Raw genomic sequence first — 26,794 nt, 5'->3', positions numbered from 1 at the left:
GTCCTCATGTGAGCCAGTTTCTTTGTAGCGCTTGATGGTTTTTGCAACTTCACTTGGGGACACTTTCAAAGTTTTCCCAATTTTTTGCACTGACTGACCACCTTCATTTCTTAAAGTAATGATGGCTACTCGTTTTTCTTTGCTTAGCTGCTATTTTCTTGCCATAATACAAATTCTAACAGTCTATTCAGTAGGACTATCAGTTGTGTATCCACCAGACTTCTGCACAACACAACTGATGGTCCCAACCCCATTTATAAGGCAAGAAATCCCACTTATTAAACCTGACAGGGCACACCTGTGAAGTGAAAACCATTTCCGGTGACTACCTCTTGAAGCTCATCAAGAGAATGCCAAGAGTGTGCAAAGCAGTCATCAAAGCAAAAGGTGGCTAATTTGAAGAACCTAGAATATAAGACATATGTTCAGTTGTTTCACACTTTTTTGTTAAGTATATAATTCCACATGTGTTAATTCAGAGTTTTGATGCCTTCAGTGTGAATGTACAATTTTCATAGTCATGAAAATGCAGAAAAGTCTTTAAATGAAAAGGTGCGTCCAAACTTTTGGTCTGTACTGTATATGGCTAGAGCCACTGAGCTCAATAGGCTGAAGAGCTGTGGATGTGACGTCAACGCTGCAGCCAAACAACAAAGACCGGGCAGCGACAGAAATCTGATGGCTGACACGGAGGGGTAAGTAATACTCGACGTATTTATAGTTAGAACATTTTCTGAAAGGGGGGAGGATCCCTTTAAGACTACAATAAACTACAATAACTATCACAAGAAACCTACGTCTATTTAAAATATATGCAAAAATTAGAAAATGCTAGCTTGCTTTCTACATGAAGATTACCTGGTGATTCAGGAACACGGACTATACCCCCACAGTAGTCCATCAGAGGGATCGCACGTTAACACTCCATTCTATGTCCCATTAGTGGTTGGCTCATCCTCAAACACTTACGCTTCACTTTTCTACCATTCTTATTTCTATTCAAGCTCCAGTAATTGTTAAATCCTCGCTAAAATATGCATGATTTGAAACCTAATGAGCTTTTCAGAGAAAAAAAATATTTATGAGGATATTATGGAAAACAGAAGTGGAGACAATCTGCTTTTGTACTGGTTGTGTTGGAATGGGTGAGTGGTGCAGGAGTGAGTATGATGGAAGATGGGGCTTATCTACTTTATAAAAGATAACAGCATGGTAGCCACAATGGCCTCAATCGTTAGGATTGTCTACAGTCAATATTGTTGTATGTACAGGGCCAGACTGAGACTATAAATCATCCCTGACACACAGACCCCACCAGCCCTCATACCATACACCCATCTCAAAAACTAGTGGTACCATGCCATCAGCACAAAAAGGAGGGTAAATTTGGATCTGAGTGCATATGTATCTTGTTATTTTTACACACTACTGCGATTGGGGCTGCACTATATGCATGCAACTATATGGCTATATGACTGTATAGGCACCTGGCACTTTATACTATATTTATTTTAGGCCGCTATTATAAAGTAGATGCATATGTCCTATTTAAGCATATCTGCATTCTGTTAATTTTTTATTTATTATTTATTTATTCAGGTGTGCTGCTTCTAGTGAGATACATTATCTATTGCATTGGATATTTTTTGTCATGCCAGATCCCTATTATGTGTTCAGCAGCATTTTTGATGTTTCCAGCATGTATCTAATGTAACCGAGCTATATTTATTACCTCTCTCCATTGGAGGTTTTTTGTCCCACCCTGTTTCTTTGATTTCCTCTTTTTTATATGTTTTCAATAAAGTTTATTGCTTTTACCTAGCTAGAGTCTCTTTTATCCGGTAGTATAGGTTATGCTGCGATGGATTACAAGTTAATGTCATACACACTATTACAGGCACTATATTCTACATACACACTATTACAGGCACTATATACTACATACACACTATTACAGGCACTATATACTACATACACACTATTACAGGCACTATATACTACATACACACTATTACAGGCACTATATACTACATACACACTATTACAGGCACTATATTCTACATACACACTATTACAGGCACTATATACTACATACACACTATTACAGGCACTATATACTACATACACACTATTACAGGCACTATATTCTACATACACACTATTACAGGCACTATATACTACATACACACTATTACAGGCACTATATACTACATACACACTATTACAGGCACTATATACTACATACACACTATTACAGGCACTATATACTACATACACACTATTACATACACTATATACTACATACACACTATTACATACACTGTATACTACATACACACTATTACATACACTATATACTACATACACACTATTACAGGCACTATATACTACATACACACTATTACAGGCACTATATACTACATACACACTATTACAGGCACTATATACTACATACACACTATTACAGGCACTATATTCTACATACACACTATTACAGGCACTATATACTACATACACACTATTACAGGCACTATATACTACATACACACTATTACAGGCACTATATTCTACATACACACTATTACAGGCACTATATACTACATACACACTATTACAGGCACTATATACTACATACACACTATTACAGGCACTATATACTACATACACACTATTACAGGCACTATATACTACATACACACTATTACATACACTATATACTACATACACACTATTACATACACTGTATACTACATACACACTATTACATACACTATATACTACATACACTATATACACACTATATACATGTACTATATACTACATACACACTATTACATACACTATATACATGTACTATATACTACATACACACTATTACATACACTATATACAGGCACTATATACTACATACACACTATTACACATACTATATACTACATACACAATATACACACTATTACATACACTATATACTACATACACACTATTACATACACTATATACATGTACTATATACTACATATACACTATTACATACACTATATACATGTACTATATACTACATATACACTAATACATACACTATATACACACTATTACATGTACTATATACTACTTACCGACAAGTTCACCAGACTTGACCCCAATGGATTTTTTCTTTTGGGGAGTACTCAAGAACAAAGTTTATAGTCGAAAACCAAAAAGTGTCAGTGATTTGAAAGATTACATAACAGATGCATTTCAAGAAATTAATACCAAAAGAGACTTGTGCAAAAAAGCTTGTGGAAGCGTAAGAGGCGACTTCAAAGCTGTGCAAATTGTAATGGAAAACAGTTTGAGCACCTGCGGTGATATAATTTAAGGGCTTTTGTATTATTGTTCAGAAAACAATTTAATTGTCAATGTTATGCTTGTGTTAGTAAATATAATTTTATATATAAATCAAAATAAATGTTATTATTTTCTGGCCACCTACTTTTGGACCACCCTGTATACTATTACACACACTATATACTACATACACACTATTACATACACTATATACTACATACACTATATACACACTATTACATACACTACATACTACATACACTATATACTGCATACACACTATATACAGTACAGACCAAAAGTTTGGACACACCTTCTCATTTAAAGATTTTTCTGTATTTTCCTGACTATGAAAATTGTACATTCACACTAAAGGCATCGCTGTAATGCACACGCCCGGGCTGAGCGGCGTGTGCGTGTGATTCCACTGGACCGTGCCGGAGAGTGAATGCCTGGAGGGGCGTAACTAGGTATTCACCCGATCCGACCAGGGTCGCACGACGGCATACGAGCCAGTGCACCAAGGAGGAACCGAGCAGAGGGACCAGGTGCTACTCCAGGACAGACCCCGGAGACGGCTGTTGACCCACACAGGGGAATACAGGAACAGACAGGCTAGGCTGGCACACAGACTGGTGGGTATAGGCAGGCACGACTGGTATGCAGGCAGGAGGGTATGCAGGCAGGCGGGTACAGACAAGCACGGCTAGAGTGCAGACAGGGAGGCACTAGCAGGTAGGAACACAGGTGGGATAGGACCCAGTACACACTGGGACTCAGGAACAGAACCACAGATGTGGTGGACAAACACAGCAAAGTAAGGCCGCCCAGAGTGGTGAGCGAGAGCAGGGCAAGATGAGACCGCCAGGAGCGGTGAGCAAGAGTAGAGCAGGACGAGGCCGCCAGGAGCGGTGAGCAAGAGTAGAGCAGGACGAGGCCGCCTGGAGCAGTGAGCAAGAGTAGGGCAGGAAGAGGCCGCCTGGAGCGGTGAGCAAGAGAAGAGCAGGACGAGGCCGCCTGGAGCGGTGAGCAAGAGAAGAGCAGGACGAGGCCGCCTGGAGCGGTGAGCAAGGCAGAGCAGGCTAGAACCGCCGGAGCGGTGAGCAAAGGCAGAGCAGGCTAGAACCGCCGGAGCGGTGAGCAAAGGCAGAGCAGGCTAGAACCGCCAGAGCGGTGAGCAAGGCAGAGCAGGCTACAACCGCCGGAGCCGTGAGCAAAGGCAGAGCAGGCTAGAACCGCCGGAGCGGTGAGCAAAGGCAGAGCAGGCTAGAACCGCCGGAGCGGTGAGCAAAGGCAGAGCGGGCTAGAACCGCCGGAGCGGTGAGCAAAGGCAGAGCAGGCTAGAACCGCCGGAGCGGTGAGCAAAGGCAGAGCAGGCTAGAACCGCCGGAACGGTGAGCAAGGCAGAGCAGGGGGGACAGGGCTCTGTTCACACGGAACAGACAGGAAGGGAAAGGTAGAACCAGATACCCACAGGGTACTTGCAGTGAAGTAGCGAGTGGACCACAAACTCACAAACGGGATTACAGTGACAACGAGCAGGAGTTAGGTACGAGTTCAGACTCTGCAGAAAAAGGAAAGGTACAGACATAGAGAAACACGGGAAACAGGCTAGAAGAGAATACAGACAAGATCAGACACAGTAGCAAGATACAGGAGCGGGTCTAGGTATGCAGCCCCTAGAAGGCGGGAGGAACAGGCCAGTAGCGTGTTCAGACAGGATAGACTAGATACAGGAGCGGGTCTAGGTATGCAGCCCCTAGAAGGCGGGAGGAACAGGCCAGGAGCGTGTTCAGACAGGACAGACAAGATACAGGAGCGGGTCTAGGTATGCGGCCCCTAGAAGGCGAAACGAACAGGCAAGGAGCGTGTTCAGACAGGCCTGGAAATACAGCCTCCAGGATAGGCAGACAAGCAAACACAGAAGGGGACCTGGCACATTCAGAGTGAAAGACCACACTGAATGAAACACAATGCTCAGGCATGGGTTAATTGGAGCAGCTGGTTTAAATACCAGGTGACAGACAGCAATAGGCTGAGGACGCACAAGGGGTGTGCCTGCAGCAGGTACAAAAAGCAGGAAGTGATCGGGCGCCGCCCTTAAGCAGCAGACACAGAGGCAAACAGACAGCATGGAGGGAAGCCAGAGAGACATTCTGGATTGGAGATCAAGTGCGCGCTCTTGCACAGTGGGAGATGGACCACTATGCAAGGACGCCGCCAGGTATGTTACAGTACCCCCCCCCTTACGCCCCCTCTTCTTCAGGCCTGCCAGAATGTTCCGCAGGGAATTCGAGGGCCAATCCTTCACTACAAGGAGATCACTTCCACTGTCCACTGGAAAAACTGGTCTCCTCTGGGTAGCTAGGATGCTACCTCCTATCCAGCCATCCTCAGCAACAGACGAAATGGGTGGAGTACCAGGAACAGCACACAAGGAAGTCTCTCTCCATATATTTTCAGGTGGCACCCCAGAGGGTACAGGAGACAACTGGAAGTCCTCCACCGGGTTGGAGGGGTGCAGAGACTTGGTGGTAATCTCTGCTTCGAGGTACATCTTGTCAAACTCACAGGAAGAAATAGACGGGTTATCAGGTACAGGGTGAGAAAAAGTCACTGTCTCTTTGTTATCTGATGGTACCCCGGAGGATTCAGGAAACAACTGGAGGTCCTCCACCGGGTCAGAAGAGTGCAGAGGCTCGGGGAAAACATCTGCTTCAGAGTACACTAGGTCGGACTCACTGGACGAAGCAGGCGAGGTATCGGGTGCCGAGTATAGGAAAATCTCTGTCCATTCACCACCAGGTGGCACCCCGAAGGGTTCTGGAGACAACTGGAGGTCCTCCGCCTGGTCAGAGGGGTGTAGAGACTCATGGGTAACCTCTGCTTCAGAGTACACTAGATCGGACTCACTGGACGAAGCAAGCGAGGTATCAGATCCAGGATATAGGAAAGTCTCTGTCCATTCACCACCAGGTGGCACCCTGAAGGGTTCTGGAGACAACTGGAGGTCCTCCGCCTGGTCGGAGGGGTGTAGAGACTCGGGAGTAACCTCTGCTTTGGAGTACACTAGGTTGGACTCACTGGACGAAGCGAGCGAGGTATCAGGTACAGAGTATAGGAGAGTCTCTGTCCTTTCGCTACCAGGTAGCACCCCGAAGGGTTCTGGAGACAACTGGAGGTCCTCCGCCTGGTCGGAGGGGTGTAGAGACTCGGGGGTAACTACCACTTTGGGGTACCCATTGTCAGGCTCACAGGACGGAGCAGACAAAGTATCGAGTACCGGGTGAAGAGAAGTCTCTCTCCATTTGTCATCGATTGGTATTCCGGAGGATTCAGGAGGCAACAGGGCGTCCTCCGCCAGGTAGTAGAGGTGCACAGACTCGGAGGTAATCACAGCTTCGGAGCATCCTTGGACATGCACACTGGTTAAAGTGGGTGAAGTATCTGATGCCGGGTGCAGGAAGTTCTCCTGTGTGGAGTCTGGATGGGCAGTAGTCTCTTCGGGCAGGAGAACTGGTGCACTACCCACGCACATTACCCGTTGGGGCTTCTCCGGGATACAGGGAGATGAAGCTTCAGTAGGGACTACAAGGTTGGGGTCAGGAGGTCTCAGGGAGCACAGACCCTGGCGTGACGGCTTGCCTCTACGTCTAGCACGTCTGGACTGCCTATTGAGGTTGGGAGAAGTAAGCAAAGGCAGAGCAGGCTAGAACTGCCGGAGCGGTGAGCAAAGGCAGAGCAGGCTAGAACCGCCGGAGCGGTGAGCAAAGGCAGAGCAGGCTAGAACCGCCGGAGCGGTGAGCAAGGCAGAGCAGGCTAGAACCGCCAGAGCGGTAAGCAAGGCAGAGCAGGGGGGACAGGGCTCTGTTCACACGGAACAGACAGGAAGGGAAAGGCAGAACCAGATACCCACAGGGTACTTGCAGTGAAGTAGCGAGTGGACCACAAACTGACAAACGGGAGTACAGTGACAACGAGCAGGAGTTAGGTACGAGTTCAGACTCTGCAGAAAAAGGAAAGGTACGGACATAGAGAAACACGGGAAACAGGCTAGAAGAGAATACAGACAAGATCAGACACAGTAGCAAGATACAGGAGCGGGTCTAGGTATGCAGCCCCTAGAAGGCGGGAGGAACAGGCCAGGAGCGTGTTCAGACAGGACAGACTAGATACAGGAGCGGGTCTAGGTATGCAGCCCCTAGAAGGCGGGAGGAACAGACCAGGAGCGTGTTCAGACAGGACAGACAAGATACAGGAGCGGGTCTAGGTATGCGGCCCCTAGAAGGCGAAACGAACAGGCAAGGAGCGTGTTCAGACAGGCCTGGAAATACAGCCTCCAGGATAGGCAGACAAGCAAACACAGAAGGGGACCTGGCACATTCAGAGTGAAAGACCACACTGAATGAAACACAATGCTCAGGCATGGGTTAATTGGAGCAGCTGGTTTAAATACCAGGTGACAGACAGCAATAGGCTGAGGACGCACAAGGGGTGTGCCTGCAGCAGGTACAAAAAGCAGGAAGTGATCGGCCGCCGCCCTTAAGCAGCAGACACAGAGGCAAACAGACAGCATGGAGGGAAGCCAGAGAGACATTCTGGATTGGAGATCAAGTGCGCGCTCTTGCACAGTGGGAGATGGACCACTATGCAAGGACGCCGCCAGGTATGTTACAGTACCCCCCCCCTTACGCCCCCTCTTCTTCAGGCCTGCCAGAATGTTCCGCAGGGAATTCGAGGGCCAATCCTTCACTACAAGGAGATCACTTCCACTGTCCACTGGAAAAACTGGTCTCCTCTGGGTAGCTAGGATGCTACCTCCTATCCAGCCATCCTCAGCAACAGACGAAATGGGTGGAGTACCAGGAACAGCACACAAGGAAGTCTCTCTCCATATATTTTCAGGTGGCACCTCAGAGGGTACAGGAGACAACTGGAAGTCCTCCACCGGGTTGGAGGGGTGCAGAGACTTGGTGGTAATCTCTGCTTCGAGGTACATCTTGTCAAACTCACAGGAAGAAATAGACGGGTTATCAGGTACAGGGTGAGAAAAAGTCACTGTCTCTTTGTTATCTGATGGTACCCCGGAGGATTCAGGAAACAACTGGAGGTCCTCCACCGGGTCAGAAGAGTGCAGAGGCTCGGGGAAAACATCTGCTTCAGAGTACACTAGGTCGGACTCACTGGACGAAGCAGGCGAGGTATCGGGTGCCGAGTATAGGAAAGTCTCTGTCCATTCACCACCAGGTGGCACCCCGAAGGGTTCTGGAGACAACTGGAGGTCCTCCGCCTGGTCAGAGGGGTGTAGAGACTCATGGGTAACCTCTGCTTCAGAGTACACTAGATCGGACTCACATGACGAAGCAAGCGAGGTATCAGATCCAGGATATAGGAAAGTCTCTGTCCATTCACCACCAGGTGGCACCCTGAAGGGTTCTGGAGACAACTGGAGGTCCTCCGCCTGGTCGGAGGGGTGTAGAGACTCGGGAGTAACCTCTGCTTTGGAGTACACTAGGTTGGACTCACTGGACGAAGCGAGCGAGGTATCAGGTACAGAGTATAGGAGAGTCTCTGTCCTTTCGCTACCAGGTAGCACCCCGAAGGGTTCTGGAGACAACTGGAGGTCCTCCGCCTGGTCGGAGGGGTGTAGAGACTCGGGGGTAACTACCACTTTGGGGTACCCATTGTCAGGCTCACAGGACGGAGCAGACAAAGTATCGAGTACCGGGTGAAGAGAAGTCTCTCTCCATTTGTCATCGATTGGTATTCCGGAGGATTCAGGAGGCAACAGGGCGTCCTCCGCCAGGTAGTAGAGGTGCACAGACTCGGAGGTAATCACAGCTTCGGAGCATCCTTGGACATGCACACTGGTTAAAGTGGGTGAAGTATCTGATGCCGGGTGCAGGAAGTTCTCCTGTGTGGAGTCTGGATGGGCAGTAGTCTCTTCGGGCAGGAGAACTGGTGCACTACCCACGCACATTACCCGTTGGGGCTTCTCCGGGATACAGGGAGATGAAGCTTCAGTAGGGACTACAAGGTTGGGGTCAGGAGGTCTCAGGGAGCACAGACCCTGGCGTGACGGCTTGCCTCTACGTCTAGCACGTCTGGACTGCCTATTGAGGTTGGGAGAAGTAAGCAAAGGCAGAGCAGGCTAGAACTGCCGGAGCGGTGAGCAAAGGCAGAGCAGGCTAGAACCGCCGGAGCGGTGAGCAAAGGCAGAGCAGGCTAGAACCGCCGGAGCGGTGAGCAAGGCAGAGCAGGCTAGAACCGCCAGAGCGGTAAGCAAGGCAGAGCAGGGGGGACAGGGCTCTGTTCACACGGAACAGACAGGAAGGGAAAGGCAGAACCAGATACCCACAGGGTACTTGCAGTGAAGTAGCGAGTGGACCACAAACTGACAAACGGGAGTACAGTGACAACGAGCAGGAGTTAGGTACGAGTTCAGACTCTGCAGAAAAAGGAAAGGTACGGACATAGAGAAACACGGGAAACAGGCTAGAAGAGAATACAGACAAGATCAGACACAGTAGCAAGATACAGGAGCGGGTCTAGGTATGCAGCCCCTAGAAGGCGGGAGGAACAGGCCAGGAGCGTGTTCAGACAGGACAGACTAGATACAGGAGCGGGTCTAGGTATGCAGCCCCTAGAAGGCGGGAGGAACAGACCAGGAGCGTGTTCAGACAGGACAGACAAGATACAGGAGCGGGTCTAGGTATGCGGCCCCTAGAAGGCGAAACGAACAGGCAAGGAGCGTGTTCAGACAGGCCTGGAAATACAGCCTCCAGGATAGGCAGACAAGCAAACACAGAAGGGGACCTGGCACATTCAGAGTGAAAGACCACACTGAATGAAACACAATGCTCAGGCATGGGTTAATTGGAGCAGCTGGTTTAAATACCAGGTGACAGACAGCAATAGGCTGAGGACGCACAAGGGGTGTGCCTGCAGCAGGTACAAAAAGCAGGAAGTGATCGGCCGCCGCCCTTAAGCAGCAGACACAGAGGCAAACAGACAGCATGGAGGGAAGCCAGAGAGACATTCTGGATTGGAGATCAGGTGCGCGCTCTTGCACAGTGGAAGATGGACCACTATGCAAGGACGCCACCAGGTATGTTACAATCAACACTATGAATTAACACATGTGGAATTATATACTTAACAAAAAAGTGTGAAACAACTGAAAATATGTCTTATAGTCTAGGGTCTTCAAAGTAGCCACCTTTTGCTTTGATGACTGCTTTGCACACTCTTGGCATTCTCTTGATGAGCTTCAAGAAGTAGTCACCGGAAATGGTTTTCACTTCACAGGTGTGCCCTGTCAGGTTTAATAAGTGGGATTTCTTGCCTTATAAATGGGGTTGGGACCATCAGTTGTGTTGTGCAGAAGTCTGGTGGATACACAGCTGATAGTCCTACTGAATAGACAGTTAGAATTTGTATTATGGCAAGAAAAAAGCAGCTAAGTAAAGATAAACGAGTGGCCATCATTACTTTAAGAAATGAAGGTCAGTCAGTCCGAAAAATTGGGCAAACTTTGAAAGTGTCCCCAAGTGCAGTTGCAAAAACCATCAAGCGCTACAAAGAAACTGGCTCACATGAGGACCGCCCCAGGAAAGGAAGACCAAGAGTCACCTCTGCTTCTGAGGATAAGTTTATCCGAGTCACCAGCCTCAGAAATCGCAGGTTAACAGCAGCTCAGATTAGAGACCAGGTCAATGCCATACAGAGTTCTAGCAGCAGACACATCTCTTCAACAACTGTTAAGAGGAGACTTTGTGCAGCAGGCCTTCATGGTAAAATAGCTGCTAGGAAACCACTGCTAAGGACAGGCAACAAGCAGAATAGACTTGTTTGGGCTAAAGAACACAAGGAATGGTCATTAGACCAGTGGAAATCTGTGCTTTGGTCTGATGAGTCCAAATTTGAGATCTTTGGTTCCAACCACCGTTTCTGTGCGACGCAGAAAAGGTGAACGGATGGACTCTACATGCCTGGTTCCCACCGTGAAGCATGGAGGAGGAGGTGTGATGGTGTGGGGGTGCTTTGCTGGTGACACTGTTGGGGATTTATTCAAAATTGAAGGCATACTGATCCAGCATGGCTATCACAGCATCTTGCAGCGGCATGCTATTCCATCTGGTTTGCATTTAGTTGGACCATCATTTATTTTTCAACAGGACAATCACCCCAAACACACCTCCAGGCTGTGTAAGGGCTATTTGACCAAGAGGGAGAGTGATGGGGTGCTACGCCAGATGACCTGGCCTCCACAGTCACCAGACCTGAACCCAATCGAGATGGTTTGGGGTGAGCTGGACTGCAGAGTGAAGGCAAAAGGGCCAACAAGTGCTAAGCATCTCTGGGAACTCCTTCAAGATTGTTGGAAGACCATTTCCAGTGACTACCTCTTGAAGCTCATCAAGAGAATGCCAAGAGTGTGCAAAGCAGTCATCAAAGCAAAAGGTGGCTACATTGAAGAACCTAGAATATAAGACATATTTTCAGTTGTTTCACACTTTTTTGTTAAGTATATAATTCCACATGTGTTAATTCATAGTTTTGATGCCTTCAGTGTGAATGTACAATTTTCATAGTCATGAAAATACAGAAAAATCTTTAAATGAGAAGGTGTGCCCAAACTTTTGGTCTGTACTGTACATGTACTATATACTACATACACACTATTACATATACTATATACTACATATATACTATTACATACACTATATACTACATATATACTATTACATACACTATATACATGTACTATATACTACATATATACTATTACATACACTATATACACACTATATACATGTACTATATACTTCATACACTATATTACATACACTATATACTACATACATATTATATACATGTACTATATACTACATACACACTATTACATACACTATATACATACTATTACATACACTATATACTACACATATATATACTACATACACTATTACACACACTATATACTACATACACTATATAGTACGTACACACTATAAAATACACTATAAGCTACATACAATATATACTACATACATTATATGCTACATACATACTATTACATATACTACACTCCTCAATATTTAAATTGTAACATCAAAAAGGAAAAGACGTAAAATGAATGAGAGAACATCACTCTGGTCCTATTCACGGGATTATGTCGAGGGGTGGCATAATGTACAGTATTAGGACCCCTCTAGTCTTTATTCCATGTCCAATAGCAGCTTGATGGAACATTGATTTGGTTGTGAAACCAGTGGTGCGGACATTTTTGTAAAGTGTCCCAGGAGCTGTTTTTCAATACGACATCAGGCCAAATATTGCTTGTGTTACTGTGAGCAGCCTGCGTGGCCTAGATATCCTATCATGGCCTGCAACATCTCCAGACTTATCTCCCTTTGATAACATCAAAGGTCATTAGTCAGCAACTGTAAAGGAGCTGCCAGCGACGAATCTTGATAATTTGCCCAAGTGCATTCAGCGCGGCAGAATATTCCTCAGATAACCATTTAAATCCTCGTTGATAGCAGCCAAGGCATGTGATTGAACGGATTTCTGTACATGGCTCATAAACAATACTGAATAAATCGAGATGTTTCGATCATTATCATGTCTATCCATATTGTGATTTCCATATCTCCATGACTTTTCCTTTTTGGTGTTACAATTTCAATGCTGAGGAGTGTAGATACACATTATTACATACACTATGCTGCAGCTGTGGCCTTCACAACCCTGCAACATTCCAGGACAGCAATCATAACCAGTGTCAGTAGTAAGTGGTCAGCAAGAAGAGAGAACTTACCACAGAAAAGGGGAGAACTTGGCTGCTAATTCCTCATCACAGGCTGTGCAGACACCCAGGCCTTATTCAGACTTTGTGATTTTTCTTATACGTAAAAACATGAACATTTGTTCGTTGGAGTTTGGTCAGCGTGTCAGATTTTACCATCAGTGTTCTTCAGTGAATTTCACTAATGATGCCATTTGTGATTTTCATGGACCCATAGACTTATATGGGTGATTTTGATCCGTGACTTGGATCAAAGACATGTCACCGTGATTTTTTGCAGACCACTCGGTCCACAAAAACAGCATGGGCATGTGAACAGCTCCATAGATTATAATGGGTATGTGTTCTATACGTGAAAACCAAGGATAAGTGACGTACAGGGTTGAACTGGCCCACCAGAAAACTGGAGAATCCTCCGGTGGGCCCTGGCTTCTCCTTCAGGAGAGTTCATAGTGCAAATCTTGCAGCTGCTATGGGGCTCTTGAGAGGGGGAGAAAGGTGGGCCCTTAGAATCAAATCCTCTGGTGGGCCCAAAGTTTTTCAGTCTGACACTGGTCACGTACGTGACTCATGGACGTCTGAATTACTTTTTTAAGCCGTCATCCCCTCCCCTTTCTCTTGGTCCACTGGCCTCTAGTGATAAAAGGAGAGGGAGATGTTGTTTATAGACAGCAGGTTTTTTGTTATCCACAGACAGCTGTGGTAAAAGAAATCGGAGCAGTCATGGATGTGACAGTGTTGGGAAGTGCTAAGCAGCTGATTTTCCCCTTCAAACTAGTGAGGGTCCCTTTTGCAGCCAATGGAAGTGAGCAGGAAGCTCTAGATACAGTAGGAGGCAACATCAATGTGTCATGCTGTCATATACTGGCCAGAATAATTGTGACCTCTCTCAAACTGAGGAGACATAATTACTGATGTTTTCTGACACACGTCTCCTCCTGATGGACCCCTTCACTGCTTGCTGCTCTCCTGATCTGGAGGAGGAAGACGGCAAAATATTCAGGCAGGCAGAACCTGTGCTGAAGGCAGTACTGAGTGCCGCACAGAACTCATGCACAGAATTCATGCACAGTGTGGTCACGTTATGCAGGAGAAGGCCCATTATGTCAGCGGCCCACCAGGAATCCGCCTGGTAGGTCTGGTTGTCAGGCCTGGCTCAATATATCTGTATATCAGAAAGGAAATATCACACCTCAAAGCTAGAAACTAGTCTGCTAATTATTAGTAATGTATAATAATAACAATAATTATTACCAGTCTTCTGATTCCTGTATACGGTTGCTGCCTGAAGCATTCATCATCTTGCTTCTCATCATTTAGAAATAATCACCTGAAATAATAAGACAGAAATATGTGTGCTAATACGTTCCTGATATAGATGTATTGTTCCAGTATGGATGTCAGTGCAGTTCATGGGTCTAGTATATAATAAAAAAATGCTCTATTGCCGAGATCTTTCCACCTGTTGCTTTTGAAGCGCAGTATGTGAAATCTCTGCTTGTAGTTCAACTGGGTGTTTCTTCAGAGTCTTCTTTGGGGGTGAGGGCTTCCACCTGTCCCTTCCAGATGCTGCCAATCACAGCTCACAGCTTATCTAGCAGTCTGGATTGGGAATGTCTGGAAGGGAGAGGTGGAAGTCCTCACCCCCAGAGAAGACTCTGAAGAAACACCCAGTTGAACTACAAGCAGAGATTTCACATACTGCGCTCCAAAAGCAACAAATGGAAAGATCTCTAAAATGGAGCAACACAACACAAAGTGGAAAAGATCAGCAGAATAAGAGGAGCTCAGGGTTTTTTTTTTTTTTACAAGGCTTTTGACTCAAATTTTTTAGTTTATAACATATTAACAGACTGTGATACTAGGACTGGGTGATTTTTCTTTTCTCGCTTTAATTTTTTCATCCTCCTCTTCTTCAAAAAGTCATAATCTTTTTACTTTTTTCATCAACATAGCCATATGAGGGCTTGTTTTTTACAGGACAAGTTGTACTTTTGAATGACACCATTCAGTTTACCATATAATGTACTGAACAAGGGAAAAAATCCACGTGAAGAGAAATGGTGAAAAAAAACACCTCAAATCCGCCATTCTTGGGTTTTGTTTTTACGGTGTTCATTGTGCAGTAAAAATGGCAATATAATTCTTCTGGTCAAATCTACAAATTTTTATTATATTTTGGTGTTTAAAAAAAATCAGAACTTTGTATATGAATACATATGTATCTCAAAAAATCATGGAGACAGCACACTTTTCAAGTTAAAAAAATTGTAAATATATATATGCCATTTTCTGGACCTGTTTCTGAGCGTGTTTGTTATACATCAAGATGTAGTTTTTATCCATTCCAGTTAGGGGTACATATGATGTTTTGATTGCTTTTTATTGTTTTTTTGGTTGAAGTGCAGAATCTGGGGCAATTTTTACATTTCGATTTCTTTATTTTGCCATTCAGCTTATGAGATCAATATTAAGATATTTTATCAGTTTGGGCAATTACGGAACATACATGGCAATATAAAATATGTTCTTTTTTTTTTCCATTTTTACATTTAAGTTTCAGAAAAAGAAGGTTGGTTTAAATTTATATTTTTCAAAAAATATTTTTTAATGTGTTTTACATTTTTAATTAGTTCTCTAAGGGACTTGATCACTTATATAATATACTGCAGCACTATCGTATAGTTTATTGTGAAATTGACAATCTCAAATGAAGCTCAGTCTCAGGCTTGGTTTCATACACTACCGTTCAAAAGTTTGGGGTCACCCAGACAATTTTGTGTTTTCCATGAAAACTGATACTTTTATTTATCAAATGAGTTGCAAAATGAATAGAAAATATAGTCCAGACATTGACAAGGTTAGAAATAATGATTTTTATTGGAAGAATAATTTTCTCCTTCAAACTTTGCTTTGGTCACAGAATGCTCCCTTTGCAGCAATTCCAGCATTGCAGACCTTTGGCATTCTAGCTGTTAATTTGCTGAGGTAATCTTGAGAAATTTCCCCCCATGCTTCCTGAAGCCCCTCGCACAAGTTGGATTGGCTTGATGGGCACTTTTTGCCTACCATACGGTCAAGCTGCTCCCATAATAGCTCAATGGGGTTGAGATATGGTGACTGCGCTGGCCACTCCATTACAGATAGAATACCAGCTGCCTGCTTCTTCCCTAAATAGTTCATCCATAATTTGGAGGTGTGCTTCGGGTCATTGTCCTGTTGTAGGATGAAATTGGCTCCAATCAAGCGCTGTCCACAGGGTATGGCATGGTGTTGCAAAATGGAGTGATAGCCTTTCTTATTCAAAATCCCATTTACCTTGTACAAATCTCCCACTTTACCAGCACCAAAGCAACCCCAGACCATCACATTACCTCCACCATGCTTGACAGATGGCGTCAGGCACTCTTCCAGCATCTTTTCAGTTGTTCTGCGTCTCACAAATGTTCTTCTGTGTGATACAGACACCTCAAACTTTGATTTGTCTGTCCATAAAACTTTTTTTACAATCTTTCTCTGTCCAATGTCTGTGTTCTTTTGCCCATATTAATCTTTTCCTTTTATTAGCCAGTCTCAGATATGGCTTTTTCTTTGCCACTTTGCCCTGAAGGCCAGCATCCCGGAGTCGCCTCTTCACTGTAGACGTTGACACTGGCGTTTTGCGTGTACTATTTAATGAAGCTGCCAGTTGAGGAGCTGTGAGGCGTCGATTTCTCAAACTAGAGACTCTAATGTACTTGTCTTGTTGCTCAGTTGTGCAGCGGGGCCTCCCACTTCTCTTTCTACTCTGGTTAGAGCCTGTTTGTGCTCTCCTCTGAAGGGAGTAGTACACACCGTTGTAGGAAATCTTCAGTTTGTTGGCAACTTCTCGCATGGAATAGCCTTCATTTCTATGAACAAGAATAGACTGTCGCGTTTCACATGAAAGTTCTCTTTTTTCTGGCCATTTTGAGAGTTTCATAGAACAAACAAATGTAATGCTCCAGATTCTCAACTAGCTCAAAGGAAGGTCAATTTTATAGCTTCTCAAATCAGCCAAACTGTTTTCAGCTGGGCTAACATACTTGTGCAAGGGTTTTCTAGAGTTTTCTAAACATCTTACACAGTTAGAAAACACAATGTACCATTAAAACACTGGAGTGGTGGTTGTTGGAAATGGGCCTCTATACACCTATGTAGATATTGCAATAAAAACAAGACGTTTGCAGCTAAAATAGTCACTTACCACATTAACAATGTATAGAGTGTATTTCTGATTCATTTAATGTTATCTTCATTGAAAAAAAATGTGCTTTTCTTTCAAAAATAATGAAATTTCTAAATGACCCCAAACTTTTGAACGGTAGTGTAGGTGTACAAACATGGCAGACACAAGGGCAATCGGTAGAGCCATGGAAACCCATCAGCACTCTACGATTGCTTTGTTCGGAACTGACAGCCATGACGTTGAAACCTTTTAAATACAGCTTACACAATAGCAGCATTTGAGAGGTTAATAGGGTAATTTGTTGTAATCAGTGAAGTTCTGTCTTTTTTTATCTATGCACCAATAAATGCCTTGAAAGGTCAACACCTTATTCTTTCTTTTGTTGAGCAGTGATGTGTTACTATTGCACTTTTTTTTAATTATTATTGGTTTTAAAATAGGTTATCCATTCCAGGACAACCCCTGTTTAATCAATTGAGAACCTAATTTAAAAAACCACAATGGATAATCACCTCCTGCAGAGGCGCCATTCTAGTGATGATGGTGCCGCTATTCTTCACAGCTGACACTTCCAATGAGTGATTGGCTGCAGCTGACACGTGGCACAACAATACTGGAATGGCGCTACTGTGGGAGGTGAGTATCGATTGTTAAAATTAGGATCCTTAATTGATTAGGCAGGGGTTGTTCAGTAGTGGACAACCCCTTTAACAGCAGCATCCTCCAGCTGCCCGGATATACGGGAACACCTGCAGCTGATTCTTCCATATCCATCCTTGTGCCTGGTAGCAGCCTATTTCATATCACCATTTTTTATTCAACAAAAACAAAGGCATTAGACGATGGAACACTGCACAGGTCAAATGTGTGAAGGTCATTAATTTTTGCTATAGCAGTGGTGACCACTGATAAAGTCAATCATAGGCAATGCAATGTCTGCATGCAGTTATGCAGCGTTCAGGTGACCTGCAGGGAGGCAAATCGGTCAGTCAGCAATTTCACTTGTGTCACCTAATACTTTTATCCAGCACAGACAGCCTGCCCTGCCCGCTGCAGACTATGTACAGTCACAGCGGGCAGGGCACAACTACTGACTTCTGCTAGCTGTACACAGTAAGCAGGGCAGAGGGAAAACGGGAGCGCGCAGGGGCAGAGGGAAAACGGGAGCGCGCAGGGGCAGAGGGAAAACGGGAGCGCACCGGGCAGAGGGAAAACGGGAGCGCGCCGGGCAGAGGGAAAACGGGAGCGCGCCGGGCAGAGGGAAGAGCGAATATTGTACATTTAATAATCCTATTCATTACCTGTCCTGCGATTCCTCTGTAGCTACTGGCTGGAGCGTTCAGCATCTTGCATCTCTGAACTTGAAAACAGACACATAGAAAAAGAAGAGATATACATTATATATTGTGTATGCTATTGAATCCCATATAATACCTGCAACCGTTATCATCAGGATAAATTATAAAGCGTTTCTATAACAAATCTATGGGATCAGTAGAAACATGTTAAAGGTGCCATTATGCCTAGTGTTTAATAGAAAGGAATAATTAAAGCACTTCCAACAAACATGGTATCCCCTACACCTGTCTAAATAAGTATGTGATGTAGTGCAGTTGTGATAATATAGTCACCGATCGCCATCTTCCCGGGTACCAGCACCGCTCTGGTCGTCTTCTAAGCCACGTGAATTCAACTCCGGCGAGCCAGATCAGTTCTGAGGCTCCATAAAAATACATTGTAAATGTGACTTCCGGTGAGTCGGGTTGTCCCTTTTAGAAACCTTTTGGGCTATACGCTGCAGTAGTTCTAACAAAACTAATGGAGCATTACTCACCCTCCCCGGGTCCAGCTATGAGTCTCACCCGCTGCTCCGGTCTCTGTTGTTTGCCTGCAGCGCTCCAGCCAGTCAGTGAGGTCAGTGGCTCCGCCGTCTATAAGGGAGGGGTGATCGGAGCAGCACCGTGCACTCCGTATTTACGTATCCCCAGGGATCGGTGGTCACATCACATCTCTGGGCTTGGGGCACCAGGTATTAGGTAACGACATAGTCACAGGCAGTGTGTTTCTGCTTTAAAGCACCACTCCTGCAGGTTTTTTCAGCGCTGGAGTGAAGTTTTAAACATAAGTCCCTGCCCCCGGTCATATACTCACCCTCCAGCGTCTTCACCATTTTTTGGGGCCAGGACAGCCCCCCTGCGCCATCTTGTGAGCGCAGCTTCTAACAGCCAAAGTGAGAAGCTACAGTACATCACAAGCTCTCAATGCAAGTCTATGAGAACCAGAGCGAGGCCAGAACAAGGCTCTCCTAGAGATGTATTGAAAAGCGACCCCTGCGCGGCTCCATCAAACGCTGGATCCGGCAGGAGCCGGACAGGAGCAGCGGGGAAAACAGATGAAAATGCGGGAAGGTATCACAGGGTGCTTGTATTCTCAGCACCACTACAGAGGTGAAGCTAAACAGGCAGGAGGGGTGCTTTAATGTCTTCCCCTCATGCAGAACAGCTGGCGCCTGTTCACACTTGCTTTATTCTGTTCAGCGGTACTGGTCAGTTTTTTAGTATTAGTGGGTCGCCCAGGGCTGCACTTCAGGCGTATTATGTCAAAAGCAAACAAAACAGCTAATATATATTTTTTACAATATTCATATTTACATACTTCTGGTAACGTACACTTTTATTACAATTGTAGTCCCTCTCTGAGGTAAAATGTTCGACCTCCACTACTACCACAACCTCACTGCTGGAGACAAACACAGCGACTGACACTGAGGGAAAACGGAGTGCACGTGACTGGCCGGAAATGACACAGAACGCACACAACCTCTTCCGCCCTTCTACTACCTCCAACTCATTGCCCTTAGCAATTATGGCCGCCGGACACTGTCTTCACGTACCACGTGACGTAGCCAGCCTCCTGTAAGCGGTGGTCGCCGTCTAGCCGCTGTCATCCTGACCCCGCCTCCTTTCACGTGACTCGGCCCTCATCTCTCCTCCCCCTCCTGTTCATCGGTTCGAGTCCGTCCCCTGCCTGGCAGTGACCGTCTCAGCCATGATGGTGAGTATAGGGGGAAGGGTGTGAGCCGTATTCCGTTAGCTGAGCCCGAGCGGTCGGTGGTGATATAATGGCGTCACAGTAACGGTGTATGTCTTGTTTGTTTTTTTTCCTTCTGCAGCAGGAAGGCCTGGATGATGGACCCGACTTCCTGTCAGAGGAGGACAGAGCTGTGAGTGGCCACAGACCCCAGTGACTGGGACCAGACATTACACGGGGGCACCTGTCAGCTGTAACATACACTGCGGACAGCTGACTTTTGTCCTCTGCCTGGCCAGCACATGGCGACATTCGCTCCCATACAGGATGACGTACGCCGTCCTATGGTGGACAGATGGCATGACCACTATTGGATGTATACCCGCCAGTAGCCTCCGCACGCCGCTCCTGTCCGTTGTCGCCGCGCCGCTCCCGTCTGTCGTGTTTGTCACTTCTGGTGTTTTGGGGGGGGGGGGAGGGCATAAGATAAAGGGTTAATCCCAGAACTGAAGGTTATCCATAGGAAATGACAACATAAAGGGTTAACCCTTCTCCACTGAATAAGTGTCGACTTACTAACCACTGGGAATGCAGAGATCTGGACCTTAGAAAGGTTATAAGCCAGATTTCAGGATCACTGTGGGTCCCAGCTGTCAGACCCTAGCGATCAGCAAGGTATCACCTATACCATGGATTAGTGGTAACTTGATTTTTTTTGGGGGGGGGGGGAATAACCCTTTACTGATCACTGGAGATCTGACTGCTGGGATGCCCACAATCTAAAGAATGCGACCCCTGGATCCTGAAGATGGGGCTCTGCAGAAATTTCCTGCGTGGATCAGAGGACCCTATGATCGTCTTCCGCTCCGTTCATTGTCTATAGGACCAGCAGAGAAAGACAAGTGCTATAGTTATACAACATCCATTGACAGACTAGGATATCATACAACTACTTTTGCAGCGGCACAAGTTTAACCCTTTAAGGATGCTGCCTTGAACAATTATTTTTTTTATTACAATGTTTGTGGTACAAGTAATACCTTTACACGGCCAGTCCTTTTCTCCAGTACTGAGAAATCAGCGTTTGAATTGATATGCAAATAAGGCGTAAGAGCTATGGTAGATCTGAAGCCTTTGTCACTCCAGCTCTATTCCCTGCCCCTCCTATTTGACTGACAGCTTCTGTGCTGTGTGACCTGAAGTCAAAGGAGTCATCAGTAAAGCAGGAGGAGGCAGCACTGGGTGGGGAATAGAGCTGGAGTGACAGAGGCTTCAGATCTACTATAGCCCTTCAGCTTCATTTACATACCAATTCAAGCACTGAATTGGAGGAACGGACTGATTTTAACGAGGATAGCAGCCGATGTCCCACTGTTATTACCTTAAAAAGATAATTATGGCCAGATAATCCATATGCGGTAGAAACCTCTCTCCTCTCTGATAACCTAATTACACAGCCCATACCTTCAGGCGGCAACCAGATTTTTCTGAAGGTGAAGATCCTCTTTAAAGGGGAACCAGTTTAAACAGATGATCACTGATCCCCTTGATAGGTGACCGCTGTAAGATCAGCGTGGATCAGACAAGTTTGATTGCTGGAACCGGGGGTCCCGCATGCGCCCTACTGATCAAGTCACAGTTTTCTCATTGAATGAGATGGTGGAGTGTAGGACTCGTCCACTCTTGGCACTATAGTCGGTTCCTCTAGTGTGTCTTGTGGTTGGTGGGAAATTGGGGACATGGGACAATTAGCGAGGGTCCGGCTATGGGACCTAGTAGTGGATAATGTTTGATGGACTACCACCTTCTATAGATCTCGGATGGTCGGTGGACTTCTCAGACTTTTACATATATATTTTTTCTTCTACAAGCACATGCATAACCACTAACAGAAGACAGCCGTGGTCTTGACCTATGTGCCTTTCACATCAGTTCTTTACGTGCTTGGAATGCTTACTTCCTAGGCTTCTTAGTGTTTGCGGTTAATTAGTTATCCTTTTAAAATTTTACATGTGTAGATTTTTTCCTTTTAAACTATAAAATTCCTAAGTGGTAGAAAATGACAGCTCAGTAATAATCCCAATTGGATGTCGTAACCAAATACAAAATTGCAGTAATAGCCTATGGTTGATGATGTGTCTAGAGGGGTCATAAACTCTGCAAAAACTAATGATAATCACCAGTTTAATAGTTGGAAGCTACAGATATAGAGCTTGATGTGCACATACGGTATGTGTGTGCAGAGTCTGATTTTATCCCCTAATGCTCTGATTGCTGGCAGTCTGTTTATAGGCCCAGCATTTTGAGCCTATGGTATTGTTGCTGAGCCCAATGATTGGCTGCAGCGGTTATGGTTCTTTTTAGTAGTAACATAACTGCTGCAGCCAGCCAACAAAAATTGTAGCAGCAGCAGAGAGGCGGCTCTAAAGAGGGAAAGTATCAGCTGAGTTTGTGTTTACCCAGCAGCTGTTGGGGATGAACAACTTATTCCCTGAAAACCCCCTTATAAACACTACTTGTCCTTTCACACACAATCTGTGGAAAGCCGTTGTCCCGTTGCCTCATCTCCCACGACAATTTGTGTGTTTGGTGCATATATCTGTCTGATATATCTAGGAATTATCCCCATTCAAATTATTTGTAATGGGCGTCTGTTACCCTCAAAATGCAAATTAAACTGCTTTAAAATTTAGGTTATAGGTGGAACTCAATGGACTTTTGTCTACTTTCAACCTTAAAAACTATGAAACTTGTATAGGTGACTTGGCCCCTATATTTTGCAGCAGTGTACATTTTAGTGTTTTAGTGAGAGAGAAATAGATTTTTATTTAATATGCAAATGAGGGGGGTTTGGTGTACCCTTGGTGTGGCCAAAGGCTCCATGCACCGTTACGCACTCCAATTTACATATCGAGCATATCCCTGATCTTGATTGACAGTGCTCTCTTGCCCAGAGCGAGTGATTCCTGAACTCGACCCGCTCTCCAGCGAATGCTCACAGTGTTGCTTTCTCTGATCCCAGGCTCCTGTCAGCTTCAGAGAGGAGCCAGGGATCAAAGCATGCCCACAATCACTGTGCGTGCGCTCCTCCAGTGTCTATGGGCAAGCGAGTGCTGTCAAATCAAGATCAGGGAATGTGCTCGATATGCAGTTTGGGGGTGCGTAACGGTGCGCCAAGTCCATTGCCCTCATTTGCATATAAAGTATTTGTCTGCTACTAAAATGTACGCTTCTGGTATGATTTTTATAGAGTCTAAGTCACTTATATAAATATTTAAGCAGTTTTAATTTTCTGAACCACAGATCTAGCCATCGACTTTTTCAGTGACTAGTTCCTCTTCATCAGCATTCTGCCAGCACTATAGGTGTCGTGCCTTACTTTCCCTCACTTTTCAGCATATTTTGATTCTGTCATTGTTGATTGGCTTGCCTATCTAGAAGAAAGGACCATTTAAGAAATAAAGCTATCTGCATCAAAACAAACATAATTGACTTGATCAAGGTTCTGATGGTCTCCACTGGTCTTTTGATTATTTTTTTTGGAGAGGTGACTTGCCATACAGACATGTGAGTGCTGCGGATATTCAGTAGCCTAAGTCATACAATGTACATGGCCAGTAATTGCTTGCGGTGAATGGATATCATGCCTCCAAGATCGTACACAAAGACTGGCCAGTGACCCCCGGTGGAGTGCTGGGGGGTTTATCAGGTGAGTGTGAGTGGTTTTTTTTGTGAAGATCAGAAGTGCGATGAAACAAATAAGTGCTTATAAAATGGAGAATACGAGTGACATTGTTTACTAGGTTTACATATATAATTCTTGCCTTTTTGCAATGTCTGTGATCTCTGGTTTAGGAGGATTCTTTCGATGAGCCACGTTGTTGCATGCTTTCTAATCAGATCATTCTTTTCTCTTAAAGCCACGGGCCATTAATGTAGATCTGCAGCCTGATGCCACTCTGCAAGTCGATATATCCGATGCACTAAGTGAGAGAGACAAAGTGAAATTCACTGTGCACACAAAGGTGGGTGCAATCCGGGTGCTGCGGCCAGTTATGAAGTTTCTATTAATGTCAGGTAACCCTGTTTCTGGTCATCTTGTAAGAATCGCTCAATACGATGCAGGTATTTTTGGCAAAACTGCAGTTTATTCCTGACTAATTCGAGGTTAAATGTGTGTTTCTTGTGGATTTTGCTGGGGATTCGGTTTCAGCCTGTGTTTAGCAAAGTAATATCCACTGGATGCACAAACTACAATCTGCAGAAATGTTTCCGATACATGTGGATTTGATACATCCTTTTGTATTACAGTATATTGTAAATTACTGCAGATTTTCAGTGCAGAATCCATTGTCTGTACTTACCCTTAAAGGGGTCGACCTATTGTTACTTCACATCCACTAGATAGATGAAAAAAATCAATATTTTCAATTTCCTTTTCATTCATAGTATGGCACCACCTAATGTGCAGGTCCATGTAATGAGCGGAGTCCTGCTGATCACTCATACTTAGTCACTTTCCATACAACCGGATCTCCGCAAATTGCTCACAATTCCCTCAGTTCCGTACAAGAAACGTGTGAGCGCTGCTGTCCATCAGTGGCTACTGATGGGCTGCAGCGCTCACTTTACATAACAATTTAACTCAAACATCAGCAGAAACTGTGCTGACCTGGCTTTAACAGAATCGGTCCTGGAGGTGGGTGTATGGTGTTTTTATCTTACATTGGGCTTTAGTGCATGTAAGAAGGGGTTGTCCAAGTAGTGGACAATCCCTTTAAATAGTTTGCAAAAGAAAAATACATTTTCCTATGCACTTTTTGCACATTTTGAGCCTTCCTCTAGGCAAAGCAGATCAACATTCGGCAGGACCAGCTCTTCCTCTCAATAAAGTCTGCACATCACACAACTCCTACTGCCAACGGTAGGTTAGAAAATCCGCAGCAGATGGTTTACACTGCTGGGATGTAGGGCTTGTGACTGAATTTGGCCCAGATCTTGCAACCAAAAATGACCCTTTTATTGGATTTTTAATATTTTGTAATTTTCTGTCAACAGAGTTCACTACCAAACTTCAAGCAAAACGAGTTTTCTGTGGTCAGACAGCATGAGGAGTTTATATGGCTTCACGATTCCTTTGTGGAGAATGAGGAATACGCTGGATATATTGTAAGTCAGGATTCGCTTCAGTTTGTCACTGGTTAATGCTTTATTCCTGTCGCTGGATTTCAGCGCTGCAGGCGATTACGTCTCTGAAAATTAAATGGCAATAATTACAAATTCCTTTGAGCATTAAAAAGAAAACCGCTGCCAAGGCCATCTGTGCTGCGAAAATACTGCTCACAACAATCAAGCAAGGCGAAAATAACATTTTTAATTTGGAAAGGTTGATCTGCCATGTGGTGAATGTGTGTTGTGTAGTGGGATATAAGGTGATGCATAGGAATCTATGACGCGGAGGGTTATTTCTAGCTACAGGCACTCGGCATGTGAGGTTTTATTTTAATGTGTCTCTCAGATGCTAAAGCTGCTTTCTGCAATATTCTCTACCAAAGCATGACAATCTATAGGTTTATATGGCCATATTCACACTTTAAGGTGTGTTAGAGGTTTTTTTTTATCAATGATGAAAGTTACCCATATAAATCTATGGGTTCATGAAAATCACAGACAGCACACGGATGACATCAGGGTACAGTCCACGGTTAATAATGCAATAAATAGAAGAAACTTTGTATTTTTTTTTTTTCATACTAATCAAATGCCAATGGAAAAAACTGACATGCAGATTTTTTTTCTTTTTTGCAAACGTGAAAAATCCCAGATGTCTGAATGATGTTTTAAGCAGTTAAAATGCTATGTCAATGTGGCTCCATTGTCTGACCAATGGGAAAAGATTGTCCTGTTAGCCGCCGCTTGTTGGCGAGTAGATTATTATATTTCACATGTAATGCGCCATGGAATAAATGGCGCTATAATAATACCGCACTGCGAAAAAGGTATGAAAGTGTGGTGAAGTACGCCATTCTGTGCCGCAGAGTTCATTAACTCTTTAACGCTCCATGATGGTTATATACAACGAGGAGTTGGTTCGGGAGCTGAACCCGCTTTGCTAAGGGCACATGCCAGCTTTACTACATAGCTGGCATCTGACATTAGCAGCAGTGATTGGCACTAAAATTCTTAATCACTGACAGCAGCATTTAAACACTGTGATCTGGCTTGGGTATTTGTTTGGCTGGGACATGATAGCAGTGTGCCAAAGGGTCTGCTAAAGGCCCCTGTGCTTGTCATTTTAAGCTGGGCACCATAGAAGACCAAGGATTTTACTATATGCAGCCATACTGAAGTATAGCTGCATATAGTACAAGGCTACGTTCCGAGGATCAGGAAGTAGCAGCGCTTTGGACGTATGT

The 26,794-nt window shown here is 44.8% G+C and overlaps 1 protein-coding gene across 1 annotated transcript in view; it reads left to right on the top strand.

The window, feature by feature from the left end:
• The first annotated feature begins 20,185 nt into the window (after positions 1-20,185).
• SNX6 (sorting nexin 6) overlaps positions 20,186-26,794 on the top strand; it is a 34,149-nt gene continuing 27,540 nt past the window's right edge. The window contains exons 1-4 of the mRNA XM_073638959.1: positions 20,186-20,402; positions 20,521-20,571; positions 24,299-24,403; positions 25,437-25,547. Of these exons, the coding sequence (XP_073495060.1) occupies positions 20,397-20,402; positions 20,521-20,571; positions 24,299-24,403; positions 25,437-25,547 (273 nt within the window). The 5' untranslated portion in view covers positions 20,186-20,396. The remainder of the gene's footprint in view (positions 20,403-20,520; positions 20,572-24,298; positions 24,404-25,436; positions 25,548-26,794) is intronic.

The sequence above is a fragment of the Phyllobates terribilis genome, unplaced genomic scaffold (genome assembly GCF_046119375.1).
Source record: "Phyllobates terribilis strain yellow unplaced genomic scaffold, ASM4611937v1 Scaffold_7__3_contigs__length_470593459, whole genome shotgun sequence".
NCBI classification, from domain to species: Eukaryota; Metazoa; Chordata; class Amphibia; order Anura; family Dendrobatidae; genus Phyllobates; species Phyllobates terribilis.
Note: the sequence above shows the minus strand (reverse complement) of the source record. Positions and strands in the feature narration are given on the sequence as shown.